The sequence below is a fragment of the Xenopus tropicalis genome, chromosome 2, assembly GCF_000004195.4.
Source record: "Xenopus tropicalis strain Nigerian chromosome 2, UCB_Xtro_10.0, whole genome shotgun sequence".
Taxonomy (NCBI): domain Eukaryota; kingdom Metazoa; phylum Chordata; class Amphibia; order Anura; family Pipidae; genus Xenopus; species Xenopus tropicalis.
This window is the reverse complement of record NC_030678.2, coordinates 47,655,454-47,674,137: the sequence shown is the minus strand read 5'-3', so window position 1 is coordinate 47,674,137 and position 18,684 is coordinate 47,655,454. Positions and strand designations below refer to the sequence as shown.

General features: G+C 39.0%; 1 protein-coding gene across 3 annotated transcripts in view; it reads left to right on the top strand.

Annotated features, from left to right (window-relative positions):
- The window catches only part of mnt (MAX network transcriptional repressor), a 42,983-nt gene extending 25,707 nt beyond the window's left edge, over positions 1-17,276 (top strand). The window contains exons 5-6 of one of the 3 annotated variants that reach the window (XM_031895742.1): positions 10,341-10,533; positions 12,226-17,276. In XM_031895742.1, the coding sequence (XP_031751602.1) occupies positions 10,341-10,533; positions 12,226-12,941 (909 nt within the window). In that variant the 3' untranslated portion in view covers positions 12,942-17,276. The remainder of the gene's footprint in view (positions 1-10,340; positions 10,534-12,225) is intronic. The other 2 variants (NM_001142022.1, XM_012956552.3) reach the window with 2 other exon arrangements.
- The last annotated feature ends 1,408 nt before the right edge of the window (positions 17,277-18,684 follow it).

The following is an 18,684-nucleotide window of genomic DNA, read 5'->3' as shown; positions in this document are numbered from 1 at the left end:
AGATCAAAGGAAGCCCAAATCGGGGCATTTTTATTTATTTTCTGTCTTTTTTTTCTTTCACCATCTGTAAGGAGCAACTCAGCCGAAGCAGTTACCACGGTGACATCTAGTTCAGTCTCCGTGGAAACAAGCTGGGATTTCTCTGATGGAATATGAAACGCAAAGCATGTCCTGAGTGCATGCATTTTAATGATTTGCATTTCTACACTTATGGTATTTAGATCTCATAGCTGTTGTAAATGAATGGCATTACAGTTTGACTTTATGCTGTTAAAATGCCAAAATATAGCACTAATCTGCACACCAAAACATTTTTTGGATGATTGGTCATTTTAGGTTTTTAGCAGTGTTTCAGTGCCACTTGGAAACAGATCTTCCAGATTAATAAATAACTGTTTAATGTATATTTCCCAGCACTGTATACAGTGTTAGAGAAGAGCTATGGTTCCATGGACCCTAAAATTTGTCAGGTTCCATTACTCTTTACTCGGACAGATGTATATCAGCCGGCCCATCGTAGGACCCCATACATGTGCAGATAAGCTGCCGACTGAAGTGGCCGAAATAGCTGCCAGTGTGGCTGCCTTAATGTAGATGCTGGAAGGCCCAGTTGCTGCTGACATTTTGGTAAAGACAGATGCTTCCCTTAAAACAAAAACCAGGCTGTTTTTTGGCAGGCACACATCAGTTGTATATTGGTTTTAATTAACTAAACTAAATAATGATAATAAACCACAAAAAATGTAAAATGAAGACCATTTGCAAATAGTCTGGCAATAGCACTGTCTACATCCTGCAGAGCATTTATTTCAAATGTACAGGTGCTGCTTTCCAGTGAACAAAGACTGATCTAGTTTATATGAAATATCACAGAAATCTAAACTTTTAAATTTACTGAAGTATTCCCAAAATGCATATTTTTCTCTTGCTGCTTTCCAGTAATATTGAAACCTCAGACCTTTGTCACCACAAGTTCTAATGTGGTTAATAGCTGATTTGTTGAAACTGCAACCTTTGCTTTGTGTGATATGGGCTGGTTCTGTGGACGTATGTGCTAGGCTTTGGATTCAAAACATTCCAATAAACATATAGTTAGATGGAAAAAAAAACAGTCCTAATATCTAGCAGAGGAGCTATAGGATCCTCACTTTACTGTACTAACACAAATACTAAGTGATTTATTTATCCATTTTGCATAGACATTACCTGTTAAGCCTGCTGTCAACTGTTGTACTTTAGCTCCTAGTTCTTGATGACTATGTCAGTGAATGATTCCTGACAAAGAATGCACGATCCTTATTGCCTTGTGATGTCGTGTGCCATAGGTTTTGGTCTGCTCTCAGTAGCCATTCCTCTATGACAGGTCTGTGAACCTTTGTGACCCTTCAAAAGACTTTAATGGTCCCAGACTGCTGTATTACTCCATTAACCTCACTGGATGACATCATAATTTTGTTGTAATCTTACCCCTAAATATGTATGGATAGTAAATATATGGCCAACTATATGAAAACAACTGGACAGCACTGCTGTGACACCGTGAGCTTTGCAGTGCTAAATTTGATTTATAACTATTTTTATGTTCACTGTATTTCACAGTAAAGGATCATGTTGACCCACCCTGAACAGCATGAGGAGCCATCTTTGCATCCATAGGTTAAGATTCCTTGTTTTTTGACGGGTCCTCTTTGAACCTGTGAAATACACTCCTTAGTGGAAATCATAAATCAGTTATATGTGAAAATACATCTCATGCTGCCAATCAGGCTGGCACCATCATCCTAAATGTGTCATTGGGTTACAGGTATAGGAAGTGGTAGGATGTACCAGGATTTAGTAGCATTGTGATTAAAAAACTATTTTTTACTGAGTGTACCCTTCAGTTCATGATAAGCATTAGCAGCAAGACTGTTTTAAAGGACAAGGAAACCTAAAACATCCTTCCTTCAATATCCCCATCATAATAAAGTATGTAACTCTGCAGTCAAACTGCTATACTTTCTTGTGTTCATTTGTTTAAGGAAAATTTAGTGTAACAACTGTACTAGGAAATAGTTTGTAGTGTCCTATGAAATAGAGCCCTATCCGGAATTGACTTTTTTAGCCTGTTAATTCAGATACATTTTAAATGATTCATTCTCTTTCCAGGCATTTTAATTAATTTGTTTATGGACTTGGAATTTTCTGTATAAATTGTGGAAACTTGGCAAAATTTTATTCAGTGCTTGAGCTCTTTGAAATGAAAAAAGTAACATTCTTTCTTTCCTGTTTCGCTTCAAACCTCCAGGAATCCGATTTCTAGGAAACTTTTTTTTACTATTTTTTTTCTATCCCTCGGGTACAAATCACCATGACAAATATTGATGTTCTATGTGACATTTAAGTTCATCAACTCTAAGTGCAAATAATTTCTCTGCCAACAAACTTATATGTGAAGCCTCTGGGATTCCTGCATGTTCTGTGAATTTCAGGAGCAAGCTCTTAAAGCCAGGGGGATTCTAGAAATGCTCATTAGTTTCCAGGCCAGTTAGATACAGAAATAAATCCACCTCAAAAACATAAATGGTATAGAAAAGATTAGCAGGGGAACCCAAGTTTAGAAGACAAAACACTTGCTATGCAGGCCCAGGCCCAGGCCCTCGAGTGCCTATACATAAATACGGCCCTGTTACCAGGAGACACAGCTTTCTTGGCCATGATGTGTAAAGTGCAACCCTCCAGGTGCTGTTGGACTACAGTAACCAGCTACTTCTGACAGCATTTGATATATATATAATGGACATCTGGTTTGTATTCTTAGATTACAAACTTTACCCTATTTATGTTCTGAAATTATGTGTGGTAGAGACTTTGGGCAGTGGTTACCTAAATGCTTAACTAATACTGCCCTGCACAGACCTGCCAGTGGTGCCACAGCCTAACAATATATGCAGCTGTTGACTGTACCTTCCCCTTTTTGCTGGTATTATTTTCCACAGTAACAAAAGAGAAACAAAATTAAAACTGAACTGAAGGTATACACTAGGGTTCCTATTTATTATGCTGTGTAAAAATATGGCGACAAAACTTGGCACACATTGTCAGGCTTTGACACATAAAAACCGGCATAATTTTTCTGTGTGTTTTTCTTCTTCTAAAATAAATGTCCAATCTGGTGTTCGGATGGTGAAATTTACCATTTATTTTACACAGCTTTTTTCACTGTTTTTTTTCAACAAATTTCATTTTGTGCAGCATAATAAATAGGCCCCCTAAGCCAGAAATCAATCCAAGTTCTGTTGCATCTATGTTTATTGGGCAGGGTCGAAAATACACTTGGGGCGAGGACCACATCAGCTCGTTGATGCAGTCCTCATCCCGATAACCTGTGTTTCCATCGTTGTAATAATATCAGGGGAGGATCTGATCATTTGGGGACCTCACCAAGGGAATGAATCTTTCAGTGTATGGCCACCTTTAGAAGCAGGCCAATGACTGAGAAACACAATTAAGGTACCCATACACGGGCCGATTCTAGCTGCCGATATTGGTCCCTTTGACCGATTCGGCAGCTAATTGAGCCATGTAGGGGCACTAACAACGGGCCTGTCCGACCTACATCTGGCCTGTCGCTTGGCGACATCGAGCGGATCTGAAGGTGTATGGGCACCTTTAGAATATACCAAAGGTTCTGTAGCATTAAAGGAGAAGGAAAGGTATTATTTCAATCTTACCTGAGACCCTGGACCAGTGTTTCAGTTCACTGAAAATTGCACTGGCCAGGGGTTTCCATTGCAGTCATTTTAGGCAAGCATGATTATGTCACTCCTAACAGAAATCTATTTGGCCTTGTGTGGAAATGCTTGTTGTGACCATGTTGATAGATACAGTGCTTTTTGGGCAAGGATCAGTTCCATGAGAAGAGCTTTTGGGTCTTATCTTGTAAAAGCTTAACCGAAGTGTGTGGGGAAATCTTTTGAAAAATCCTGGTAAATTGAATGTGTGCAACTGGATTTTATAAGAATGTGCCTTCGAGGTTGAACAAGTTTGCTAGTTCCAAGACATAGGGGCTTAGTTACATACTATACTGCATGTGTGCAGTTGTCGGTGATAACAATTGGCTTTTATAGGTTACTTTTTTAGTTAGAATATGAAAGCAAAATTTTGATTGGTTGCTATTGGTAACTGAACTGGTGCATTTTAGCACATAAGTTCATAAATCAGCCCCCATAGTGTGATAATTTGGCATATACATATACTAGATAAAGAAGAATGCCAGCAATAATAATCTCACTGTATACGCTGCTTTTATATTCCACAAATAAATTGCCTGTGTTTAGATTTAATTTAAATCATATAATAACTTTGTTGCAAAGTTGTTAAATATGATATTTATATCTCTCACAAAATGTTACATTTCTTGTTTCACTGGGGAGACACTGAGGTTTGGTTGATAACGCACTGATTGCCGTATGCTGCACGCACAACAAGTTTGGCAAATCCCCTTAATACAGACCAGATTATCCTATTTATGCCAAAAGAATGCAGGTTAGAGAGCACTGCAACGAGTTCCCCCCACACGTGTCTAAAAGCCCTTACAGTGCACTGTCCTTATCTGACCCAGACCAATGGCCTGCCCACAGCCCTAGCTTATTAGTTTGGCTGTTACGGCTTCAGTCCAGGTGAAAAGGAGACATTATATCCAATCTTATCTTGCTGTAATTAGTTTGACAGTTCAACAGTCTTTCACAGCCAAATGTTATTTACATTACAATGGAATATTTGGAGTATTGATTCCAGGAAATTTCTGTCCCTGCTAAACTGACAAATTGTGTAAATTCATGCATGGTTTTACACTGTTTAGTGTGAAATGTGTGATTATTCTAATACTATAGAACTATTGTTTAATAAGTAATTAATTACATTAATCAAAATGTAAATATATAGGTTTCTTGGTTACAGCACACCTGGTATTGTAGAAAATATCAAAACAGAACAATTTGTGTAATGAAGATATGAAAGCAAAGAATTAATTTTAAAAGGCATCCTATTAAAAGAGTGATATTAAAGGGCAAGAAAACTATGCCAACCATTTGTATTTCACTCAGAAACCTATAGACCTCTGTTTTTATTCCACCCCTTTATGGAACACATGTAGGGTTGCAGACACAAAGACTGGGCAAGTGAAGACTATGCACATGACGTAAGGTGGCCTTGTTTGGTGAAGTCACCCAATATTCCCACCTTGAGTTGGGCAATATTGTGTTGATTTGATCAAGTGGCCCTCAGGCCAAACGAATTACCGCTTTGCAGGCCATCGGATTGAGGAACTCATCAATGCACAGATCCAAAAAAATCAAACCTATCTGATCGTCATCTGGCAGATTTCAAGCCAGATATTGGTCGGAATTAAAAAGTTGCTTTCTGGTCCAGACTGGCAATCTGTGGATTCTGGCAAATGCCAGAGGGGCTGCTGTAAATGCCATAGATAGCAAGTCTGGACTGGGATTAAAAATAGACCCTGGCATTTCAGGTACAGACTCTGCCAGCTCAAAAAACAGTGAATGACTGTGGCATCTTATAGCAGCCCCTCTGGCATTTGCCAGCATCCACAGATTGCCAGTCCAGGCCTGATAGTCACTATTTATTGGGTTTGTTGGGGACTGTTTGGGCCACAGTGTACTTGAAATGTCAAGACCTATTTTGAATCTTAGTTCAGGCCTGTTTGCTGGGCACCCACATGTACAAGTATTGGTTGGGGAATTTAGTTATCTTTACTTTTTTTTAAAAATAAATTGTATGTATTCAGTAGATGTAGCTTTTTGATTTTTTTTTTAGTTGTAATTATTATATTTCAGATTCCAAAGTAGTTATTTTTTGCATTATTAGTAACACTTTGTGAAGCATTTTCAAGGAAGTTCTCTTTGGCATTACAGGGTGTTTGTGAACCAACATTCTTGGAATAGCCTCTGTTTGTGGAAGGGAGGGATAATGTAATAAGAAAGTACACCAAGGATTTCATCAAGCATTATTCAGAGAATGAGGAAACTGAGGAATAATGGATTTTGACAAGCAACGAAGGCTAAAAAAAAACCAAAAAGAATTGAAAACCCAAACCCATAGCATGAATAAATCTGGGCTAGGGAGAAGGTGGACTGTTTCATATGTACTTGCTGACAGATTCAATGTAACTTTTTTTTTTAATATATTGCACTGGCATTGGTTGCATGCTTAAAGCTGAAGGCCTGCGTCCAGAAGTAGGGGAGAGTGACACACGAAAGCAGGCAATGGAAAGGAAGAAGTTGAGGGCATGGTTCCCAGAATTCAGAAGTAGCTGTTGTTTGCTACTCTATTGCAGGTAGAATTGGGAAAGAAAACATTCTTGTGGGCTACTAGTCCTGAAGCAAATGTTACTATTGTTATTACGCTACCCCTGCTATGTATTTATACAACTGGTTTGACTGGGTGGATCATAAACCACTCACGCTCATCCATGCATCCTATTTTATTATTAGTTTCAACACATACAGACACATTTAGGCTTATTGGAAGGCTGCGTACACCGTGTAATAAACTGTATTCATGACAGGTGGGCAGGGAGGAAACGTAAGTTTTCCCCCTCCAGCCAGCTAACTTGCGAGTTAGATATATATATATATATATATATTTTATGGTAATCAACCATGTGACCCACCCCATTGTTTCTTCAATGCCATATGCAAAAAAATGGATATTCACTGGCATGCAGAATGTTAATGTTGAATAATAATGGAATAATGGCACAGGCTTTCTAGTGGAGCAGGGAAGGGGAGTAATGAAGAAAAGGAGCAGGACATGCTATTGAATACTGAGTTTGAATGTACAAAATAAACAAAAGCTTCTTGCCATTGTTACTACTCTTTTGTGCAGTAGCTGAGTAGTGGGACTGTGACCTAGTTCCTCTAATGCAGCCAATAGGCCTGAGAGCTTCCATGTTACTTGTATTTGCCCTCTAGTCTCACCCTCAACTGCCTCTGCCCAGAACAACTGCCTCAGCACTGCCGCTTCATTCCCAGCCGCCCGAATAGCATTGGGCTTCACAGGTACAGAATGTACCTTCACCTTTAAACTTCACTTGCCCTTTCATGGAAAAGTGTTGTAAGAGCAGAAAAGGCACCAAGCATATTCTTCTAGAGAAAGCAGTGGTTGCTGGGGGAGGGCAAAGCAGGGTTTGTAGGTGCATTTATATATGTGTCTGTATGCGGTGTATCCTTAGCAGTAGGCACGGTGAGACGCTATGGAGAAGATACTACAGGTACATAGTGTGTCAGGGCTGCAGCCCGTAGTAGTGTGCGGAATGCTTACAGCAGGGTTCAGTCTCCAGCTCTAAACTGCACCTCCCACCCTGCTGCCGCAGCATATGACTATTAGGTAAACGAAAGCTTGGGATCTCCTTCCCTTACGTGCCAAACACGCACATGTGAGTCTGTGAGGATTATAGGGGGAGGCGTTATTTTGTACGGACTGTTAGCCCCGCAGCACAAACCCAGCGATTCCCTCTTCCTGCGATCAACTCGGTCCCTTCCCAGTAACAGAAGGGTTAACTCATCTTGTGACCTTCTTTATTCTATTGATTCCAGGCAGAGAGCGTTTGTAGAGGGAAGCCTGCCAGTGTTTCCCTTTCCCTCGGCGCTTCCCCAGGCACTTTTAGTAAGCCGCGGCCCCCCTCCCTCTCCCGGCGCAGGCCTGCGTTACGAGCACATGGGTGACGGGTTGTGGCAGGCTGTGTGTGCGAGCCATAAATGGAATGCACGCTGGCAGCAGTAGGGGCGGCTGTAGAGCTGGCCGCCTTCCAGTTCATTTCCCGGCAAAAAGAGAGTAAGGGGCGGGGGGCTGGGAGAGCCTGACGTGTCTGCTGACACGTGTGTGACTTCTGTGGAAAGCAAAGTGGGCGGGTCAGTGGGAGGGGGCGGCTCTTAAAGCGGCATTCCGCCGGAATAGGCGCTGTTTGTGAGTTGGAGAGGTTTCTCATGGACAGTTGCGTAACAATTGAATGACAACAAATATTTGTGAGTAATACATTTTGTTTGACGAAAATAAACTATATATCAAGATATAAAAAACAATAAACAACTGGAATGTAAGATTTAACCCCAGTAAGGCAGTATATCAAGATATAAAAAACAATAAACAACTGGAATGTAAGATTTAACCCCAGTAAGGCAGTATATCACGATCTAAAAAGCAATAAATAACTGGAATGTATAATTTAACCCCAGTAAGGCAGTATATCACGATATAAAAAGCAATAAATAACTGGAATGTATGATTTAACCCCAGTAAGGCAGTATATCACGATCTAAAAAGCAATAAATAACTGGAATGTAAGATTTAACCCCAGTAAGGCAGTATATCACGATCTAAAAAGCAATAAACAACTGGAATGTAAGATTTAACCCCAGTAAGGCAGTATATCACGATCTAAAAAGCAATAAACAACTGGAATGTATGATTTAACCCCAGTAAGGCAGTATATCACGATATAAAAAGCAATAAATAACTGGAATGTATGATTTAACCCCAGTAAGGCAGTATATCACGATCTAAAAAGCAATAAATAACTGGAATGTAAGATTTAACCCCAGTAAGGCAGTATATCACGATCTAAAAAGCAATAAATAACTGGAATGTAAGATTTAACCCCAGTAAGGCAGTATATCACGATCTAAAAAGCAATAAACAACTGCAATGTAAGATTTAACCCCAGTAAAGGTGGCCATACACGCACCGATAATATCGTACGAAACCTCGTTTCATACGATATTCGGTGCATGTATGGTATGTCGGCGAGTCGACCGATATCGCAGGAAGCTGCTGATATCGGCCGACTCACCGATCGGACCAGTTTGAAAATTTTTATCGGGCACCATAGAAGGCGCCTGACCAAAATCTCCCTTCAGCGCTGAATCGGCAGAAGGAGGTAGAAATCCTATTGTTTCTACCTCCTTACCTGCCGATTCAGCCCTGAATGGTGTGTGGCGGATCTGATGTGTCGCACGAAACATTGTCAGATCGCCACGTGTATGGCCAGCTTAAGGCAGTATATCACGATATAAAAAGCAATAAACAACTGGAATGTAAGATTTAACCCCAGTAAGTTAGTATGTTCTCACCAAGCTTGTGTGGGTTTCCTCGCAGTATGCTAATTTCATCCCTTCCACACTCCAAAAACAGACAAGATGATTGGATCCTAGTAAAGGGGACTTGTGTGTATACACATCAGAACCAGAGGGGTAAAGGCGGCTGTGCCCCCCCCCCCCACCCCCCAGAATCCAACACCTGTTCCAGGAGTCGGGGAAGCGAGAAAAGTGCAGCCTGTGTGATAGGGACCTTAGATTGTAATCTCCACTAGGGCAGGGACTGATGTGAATAATGTATTATCTCTGTTGCAGAATATATGCCAGCTATTTTATAATAATTTGAACTACTTCACGCATACATTGATCAACATTAGTCACTAATGTAGAGCAAAGTTTCACCCAGGGCTGCTCCTGCTATAAGCAAGCTTGCCCCAGGCAGCAACTAGCGGCCAGTTACCAGGGGTGGCAAAAAGCCTCCTCCAGTAATGTTACAAGCCAATTGTCTGTTTTTCGGAATCGAATTCAGCTCACTCCCTGCTTTAGCACTGCAGCCCCCCCCCCATGACCCATTCCAACACCAAAGAGGGTAAGTTTGGAGTGGGTGAGGGTGGCAGCCCCAGGAACACTGCTGGTTTCAACTATTAGTAAGTGAGCCCTACTTTTTTTCAGGTATGTCTTAATATGTCCTCATGCAAATGCACACACCCAAAAACTAAATGTGCCAATTGCGTTTTTTACTTCATTACCTTCTGCCGTCTTGGGATAAAAGGGCTACATAGGACTATACATATGTAATGCTTCAGCAAATTGGGGCAAAGGGATTTCCTGATCTGGACATAGTTGATGTTTATTGTGCAAATGGTATGCCAGCAAAGGGAAGTTTGCTTTTCTAATTTCTTAAGCAAAACTTAAAATGAAACCAGGGGGCTTTTTGGGGGACAGAAATTTCCAGGGGTGGAAAGTTGAAACCATGGATCTATGGGAATTAGGGGCAGAAGGTCCATGTCCGCTTGCAAGGTGTCCAGATCATGCCACTGTCGCTTATGAAGTCCTAGCCGAATTATATTTGAAATTGTGGAGTCGCTGGAGTCAAAGTGCCTGTTGTACTTTATTTTGGGCTAGGGAAGTCTGTGTTTAGCTGAATCTTGTTGGAATATGTGACCATGTTGTAAAATTTACTTCTACATGACAGGAAGTTCTGTCAATAAACTCTGTTTTCTATTTTGATCTCATTCTTTTTAGAGTTTGAAGAGGAAAGAGAAAGAATATGAGCATGAAATGGAGCGCTTAGCAAGGGAGAAGATTGCTACACAACAACGGCTGGCAGATCTGAAGAATGAGCTCAGCCAGTGGATGGACATCATGGAGATTGATCGAATTGTTCGTCAGACAGTTCAGCCAGAGGACGATCAGGCCTCTACTTCGACAGCCTCAGGTATATCATATATAACACAGGCAGTTCCTGTCTTGTCTTCTCATATTTCCTTGGTTAGCATATGTGATAGTAGTGCTAAAATATTAATTGAATATCACAGGACAGAGCGGCTTTTTTATTTTAGTGTATGGTGCTTATACACAACTCCTTCCACTTTGCTAGCATATAAATATACCATTCACATTTTGTATGTACAAAATTATCATAGTTTTTTTTTACAATATTATTTTAAAGGAACAGTAACACTAAAAAATGAAAGAGCTTTAAAGTAATAAATATATAATGCACTGTTGCCCTGCACTGGTAAAACTGGGGTGTTTGCTACAGTAACACTACTATAATTTATATAATAAGCTGCTGTGTAGCCACGGGGGCAGCCATTAAAGCTGGAAAAAAGGAGAAAAGGCACAGGTTACATAGCAGATAACAGAAGTTTTGTAGAATACAATAGTGTTTTATCTGTTATCTGCTATGTGCCTGTGCCTTTTCTCTTTTGAATGGCTGCCCCCATGGCTACATAGCAGTTTATTTATATAAATTATAGTAGACTTTCTGAAGTAAACACACAACTTTTACCAGTGCAGGGCAGCAGCACATTATATTTTAGTTACTTTTATACACTTTCATTTTTTGGTGTTACTGTTCCTTTAAAAGCATTTATATTCTGATAGGCATTTCTTTGTGTCAGAGCATGTTCCCATGTCTAGTAGGCTGAAGAAATCCGTTTAATTTCCTCATATCATTCTCTCCTGTTTCTTTTTTTGCTCAGCTTTCATTCTAAAGGTAGCCATACACGTAGCAATAATGATCTTTCCTGCAACTATTGGTCACAGGAACAATCGTCAGATATGGAGGTAGAAACAATAAATATTCTACGTTCACCTGCTGATTCAGCCGTAAACGTAGATTTTTAAAAAAATCTTTTAACCTGTGCGATCAATGAGATGACCGATATGCTCAGCCTATCGGTTGTCTCGTCGAGCTGCCATGCACGCAACAGATATCGTAATAATATCGATGAGGTTAAGAAAACAAAATCCTTTTCAGGCCTGATTAGCATAGATATGAGTTTTTGGATATATATTAGCCACAATATATAACGGCTTACTGATCATTGAAATCATGGCCAGCAATTGGCATGTTCAGACTGTGCAGTCACACAGGTTGCCGTAGGTAGGGTGAGGGGCAAACTGGCCATTACACTGGATATAGTTTTATTGTTCCCCTCAAATTATTCACTGAAAGGTAAGGTATAAGGTATTATTTTTTTATCTTTACATACTATAATCTATTCATCTTTATAATTAATCGATTTGTTCACATAGAGAAATAGAAATGACCATAAATTAGGCCAAATGGTTAGAAGCAGGCCGACTGACACCTGGGCCCAGCGGGAGTTTTCCTGGTATCCCTGTGGGTCAGTCTGACCAAATGGTGGCATTTACTGGTCACCAGTCTGAAAACATACATCTGGTTGCTATGAGTTACTGCACTTGTGCAAAGTTTGTACCTTTTATTACATAGATTGTAAGCTTTTTTGAGCAGGACCCTCTTTGCCTCTTGCATTAGTTATCCTTTGTTTTTTGTATTTAAACTGTAAGCTCAGTTTAAAGACCCATTTATCTTATAGTGCTGCAGGATAAATTGGTGCTTTGTCAATATGTATTTGTGATAATCCATTTTACTTTGCAGAAGGTGAAGATAACATTGATGAAGATATGGATGACGACAGACCAGTAAATGCACTGTCAAAACGTCAGCAACCTAGTCTTCTGAAGATGGTACCGTCAAGTGCAGCAGCCCACAGTCATCATTCCACTGTTCTGCCTCAACATGTGTCCATTCAGCAGAAACAAGCCCCTTCACCCCACCCACAGCCTCAGATCTCCAACCAAGCACTGGTTCCAACACAGGCCATGGTTCCAGCACAGACTCATATTGTGGCTGCTTCTACGGTGCAGTCAACAGTGATAGCTCACACGGCCACTACTCATGCGTCCGTCATTCAGACTCTCAATCATGTCATACCAGGGCCACAGACCAAGCACATTGCTCATATTGCACCTTCCACGTCAAGCCCTGTACAGCTAACCACTGCTGCTCAGCCAATCGGCCACATCACTGTGCACCCAGCAACCATTAATCACATGACCCATCTGGGCCAGCAATTACCCATTTATCCCCAACCAGTTGCAGTAAGTCAACCCATGATGAGCCACATTGCTCACACCATCTCTCACCCACAAGTTAATGGAACCACAAACCTGGGTCAGCCTGCTGTCATGACAAAGCCAACAGTGGGGGCCCAAGTGGTCCACCACCCCCAGTTAGTTGGGCAAACAGTTCTAAACCCTGTGACTATGGTAACCATGCCATCATTCCCTGTCAGCACTTTGAAGCTAGCCTAGATACTCAAATAAATAAAGTAAGAATTAAGTAAATTATCTGGCGGGCAACTTCTCCTGAAACTCCATACATTCCTACCAAGTCATGTTCCAAGGAAGAGAAGCGCAGACATTCTGTAAACAGGGTTTTATCCCACACTTACTGGCTTTTGGAAAAAGGCTTATTCCCAAAGCCCTGCCCTTTAACAAACATTAAAGGGCCAAGTACGCTGGAATTTTTATGGTTCTTCATTGTCTCAGTGGCAGCCATTCATGGTGACTTCATATTTTTCTCCTTTTTACTCATAATCAGTAAATATGAAATGGGACAGTTATTTCTTTTACCCAACTTAAACTTTTAATTTTTTGTTATTTTTTTTTTTAACATGTTGCTTTGTAGAATACAAATTGATGACCTCTTAAAAGAAATAAGGCATGAAGTGGGTAATGTATGCATAGTGTTGTTGAACATCTTCATAACCGTAACAGCTGCAGGGAACATTTACCAATAAAAAGAAACATTACCACCATCCTTGTTGTGGTAGCATAAGCAAACAGTGGATGTAAGCATGATAACACAGAAACATTATTTATTTGCTGCCACAAAAGCTGCAAAGAATGTACAGGCTTTTGTGGTAGTAAGTGAAATGTTGCAGAAAAAAAGTGGTCTGTGATATGGTTTGGTGGACCAGTGCATTATTCGTTTTAAGAGAATGTTTTATGGAAAGGATGAACATATTGGCTCTTATAAAAATAAAACTTCTTTCAATTGGGGATAGTCAAACTGTGGCCTTCCAGCTGTTGTTTAAATAAAACTCCGACATTCTTTTGTGGGGGTGCTGGGAGTTCCAGCTCAGTAAGAGCTGGAGGGCTGAAGGTTGACCATCTTTATTTTACTCTGTGAGTATTAATTGCTGGAGCATTTTTAAGAGGGTTTACATGAAATCCTTTTGCTCTAGTGGGTTTGGGCACAACTACTACATGCATGTTTTTGCCTAGTCTACATTATATATACAACCATGAATCCCCTCCTACAGTTCTGAAAGATATTAGAAGTTTCCTTCAAGCCTGGTTTCCTTACTTTGTCATGGAACATTATTGTTATATTAAAATCTTCATATGACTTCTTTAGAAAGAACAGTCCCAAACATGTTTTGACTTTATAATACATAAGTTGGCAGTATTGCTTACTATCCTTAATTAATTTAGGCCATCCTAAAATATCATGATTCTTCCCCACCAGTGCCAGGGGTATTTATAGGCTTGGTTTAGGTGCAAAGTCTCATGTACTGTGCTGCATGTTTCCTTTATCCCTCTTTCACCATTAAAATAAAAAAATGATATATATTTTTTTAAATAATGCCTAGTCCTATTCACACTGAATATGTTGTCAGTATGGAGAATCTAGAAAGATCAGTTGTCAGCTATAACAGGGTACCAGGGCAGGTCTGGGTTTTACATAGGTCTGAGTGATGGGTCTTGTACAGTGACATTCATGGAAACCCATCAATGCTTCTGGCTAGTGCTCCTCGCTTGCAACTGCCCTACTGTCGTAATGTCATTTAAAAGCAAGTGCCTGCTATCAATCCACTTATTCCTTGAGCTGTAAGACACAGTTTAATATGTTAGGGTGCTGTGTATTAAATGGCACAACAGCTGTGAAAGGTTGTGTCATGGGATGGCATCAGCTAGTGTCTATATGTTGGGAGGCCTGTGGTTACAAAGAGGATTTGGAGCCCTTTATACAAGGTCTTCACATTAGGATGAGTATTACAATAGAATTTACAAAGATATGGGTATGTTGTGGCTTAAGTGTTATGTCTATTTATAGTAAAGCGAGGAGTGTTTAATGTTAATAATTTGTGGGGAAATGTATAAAAAGGTGCAAAGTTTGCTACAGGTCTAGTCACTTATAGCAACCAGCCAGCAAGTTGCATTTACTAGGCACCTGTTGAAAAGCAAGGATCTTATTGGTTGCTATGGGTTACTCCACCTGGGCAAACATATGCCTTTTATTTCATATTGGGGTTATCACTTATCTCATGTTCATTAAAAACCATCTTAATGGGAATTTGGATCTAGCACCCATGCCCATAGAAAAAGGGATTTTTATACATTTTGTGACACTAACTACAAGATTCCATCTTGCTTCATCATATGTTACCATTTGCCCATGTGGGAACATATTTTTGTTATAGTGGTAGAGTACACTGTTGTGATTGGTTCAGCATGGCTGAAAGGCACTGTACTGAGATAAACAGACATCTATTCTCTTTGGAATCACCAGACTAAAGTCTGTGAAGCCAGCATAAAATATTGACTACAAGCACTGAAAATTCCTCTTTTAAAGTGGAAGAATTGTATCCTATTTTGACATTTTTTGAAAATCATTATTTATTGTTTATTTTATCTGATAACAAAAAAAGTTGATCTTTTTTTCCTTTCAATGCCTGATTATTTTTATTCTTTAGATTTTTTTAAAAATGCATTTTTTTTATTATTTCCAGCTCCTTATATAATGGTCCCCTGTCCAAAACATATACATTTTTCCACATCTCCCCCAGGTAAGGAGTTAACTAAAACAAATACCAATTTAAGCCAAAAGCATACCAGTACCTTCATTATGAGATGCTATTTTCTCTAATCAAGAAGAGTCATGGTATCATTTAGTTTTAGTTTATTTCTGGTTTCTCACAACATATAGTAACTCAAGTTTGAAAATTTTGTGTGCTCTAGAGCCAGCTGAAATAGATAGTCATGTCCCTCTATGAAGTAAAAATGCCACCAGTGGTTTTCATTTACATGTCATATTGATATGGTTAGGAATACACCATAATTGGGTGGAATACTACAAAAGATATCACCATTTATGCACCAAATTTGCTAACTAAAATCTGAGCACAACCAATTATACTGCATGATCTGTGAATGCAAAACTTTCCCTTTTAAGTTGTCCAGGAGTAATTGTATTTTAATATGAAAAATTGATGGGGCTTGACATCTCTTCATTTCATATTGTCAGGTCAGGAACCACTTGACAAAAATATCCGTCAGTGTCACATAGTGGTCGGGCAGTGTGCTCAGATTGTTGAAGATAAAACTTAGTAAAGGGGATTAGTGAATAAGACAGAGCCATCTGTTCATTCATCTACTAAAAAAATACTAAGGGCAGTTTTCTAATTTATGAATATTAGGCTCCTGCTTAATAGCCTTATTGTATGTTGTTTTGTATTTGGTTAGTTTTGTTCCTAATTACGATCAGGTTGAGTTGTAGATGCATTATATCTACCAAAAAAGAAGTAGGAAAATGACAAAAGAGCATAACTATCACTGCGTGACCCAACTATTCCCTGATATCTAACAAATAATATAGTTAAGTCAGTAAGGGAAAACAAACAGTTCCATAATTATGAAAAATTATGAAAGTCATCTCAATTTGCAACCTAGGACTCTCCATTATAATCCCCTGTGTTAGCGCTGGGCCATAGTAATTCAGTACACAAGCTGCTGTGTATGCATGTTAAAGTGGGGGGATGGCATTGGGCATGGCAGCCAGGTTAGTACCCAAATAATGTTGCATTATCCCCCCCCAGGTGCGTCTTAGCTGGAAATGTCATTGCTTAGAATATCTAATTTTTTTCTTTGCTTTTGGAGTGTCCACCATTCATATAGCTAATAATCAGAGCTTTGCATCCATCTGGAATGAATCTGTGGGTTAATGTGTACATCCTTTCTGTGTCATTTAACATCCACTTGACCGGTGTTCAAACTAGTATGCAATAATGCAATTCACATTTCAGTTCCACTTGTGTGTTAATCATCAAGTCACTTCTTAGCTTCAGATTAGAAATTTTACATTTAACGCCAAAAAAAAAAAAAATTAGTTTATTTTTTCATTGAAAAAACATAACTAGATATTATCCATTTACATATATGTGTATATACATATGTATGTAAAATATAGGCTATTTATTTATAGGTATAAATATATTTTGTTAAACATTCCTGTGCATCATTGTTACAGAATACAATCACTGTGATTTTGTTCTAATGATATTCAAGAAACATTACTGTCAATAAAATTGGTGGGCGCCAGGGTAATCACTGCTATGAATTTTACCAACGATTCAGTTTCCACTGTCTGTACAAAAAGATTATTGTGCTTACTTTAAAAAGAAAAAAAAAGAAAAAATAATGAACACTTTATTTATTTAACAAGCTTTCCATTTATTTTGACTTTTTTTTATTTTTGTTTGCTTTCCGCCATTTCTTATTGTCACATTTTATCATCTGTTTCTGTCTAAAGTCCATTATTAACAGCTGGTTAGAAATGAATTATTAAAGTGAGATTCTAAGTGGGCCTGTCACTGACACTTTGAATTCAGTTTGCGCATTTCATGCAAAGCCTCTTGTGTCAATGGCTATCAGGTGTTTGATTTTATCAGATGTGATCTCGCCCTCCTTGAATTGAAATGTGACTTCCTATGCCAGCTTATTACTCTATGTAGATGAAACCTTTAGAAGGCAACAGGAACATTGTCTAGATGAGAAAAGCCCACTCCGATTGGGAGTCTGGTAAACACTGTTTATCATTTGGCAGTAATTTCAGGCACGCTTACCAGACTCACAATAGTGCAGGCACACAATGTTGCTAATTCTCAGCAGAAAATGACTTGTTTTATGCCAAATTCACAGTCAGAAAGGGACACTCTTTCACACGCTTTTGGTGCTTCTTGAAACATGAGAAATCATTCAGCAATAGTTTTTCCACCTGCTATGACTTCTCTCAACCTGGCATGCTGCATACTTTTTTTATAAAAGTGACAAAGTGGGGACATGGTGGATGAACCCTGGAGGTTTTGACTTACAAGTTTGGAAATGTAAAGATTAAACACACGGAAATAGAAATAAATGTACAGTTTTATGCACACAAATTCCTTTTATCTTCCCATTTTGCTTATAGAGTTCACATGTTCAGTGGCAGCAGCTCACAATACAAAGCCAACCTTTTTTTGAGCTATCCAATCAAAAACCTGTTAAAGGGGTTGATCACCTTTAAATTGACTTTTAGCATGACATAGACATTGATATTCTAAAACATTTTGCAATAGCTTTTAATTTTTTATTGTTTGGGTTTTTTTCAGTCGTTTAGTTTTTTGTTCAGCAGTTCTCCAGTTTAGAATTTCAGTTGCTGTATGGTTGCTAGGACCTTGTTTAGCTTAGCAACCAGGCAGTGATTTGAATGAGAAACTGGAGTATGAATAGGAGAGGGGCTGAATAGAATGATGCGGAATACAAAGTAACAATAACAAATAAATTGTAACCTCACAGAGCAATAGTTTTTGGCTGAAAGGGTCAGTGACCCACATTTGAAAGCTGGAAAGATGTAAAAAAAAAGAAAGGCAATTAAACTATTTAAAAAAATAAATGAAGACCAATTGCAAAACTGCTAGGAAAAGAACATTCTATAACATACTGAAGGTTAACTTAAAGGTGAACCACCCCTTTAACAGATGTAAGGTCACATATGTCTTTGCATAATATATCACCACCTAAATATAGTATACCTGGCAAATTAATGTGGCAAAATCATTGTGCAGGTATGGGACCTGTTATCCAGAATGCTTGGGACCTGGGGTTTTCTGGATAAGGGATCTTTCCAGAAAACTCATTTAAATATTGAAAAAAATTGAAATAGAATTGTTCTGCCCCCAATAAGGATTAATTATATCTTAGTTGGGATCAAGTACAAGGTTCTGTGTTGTTA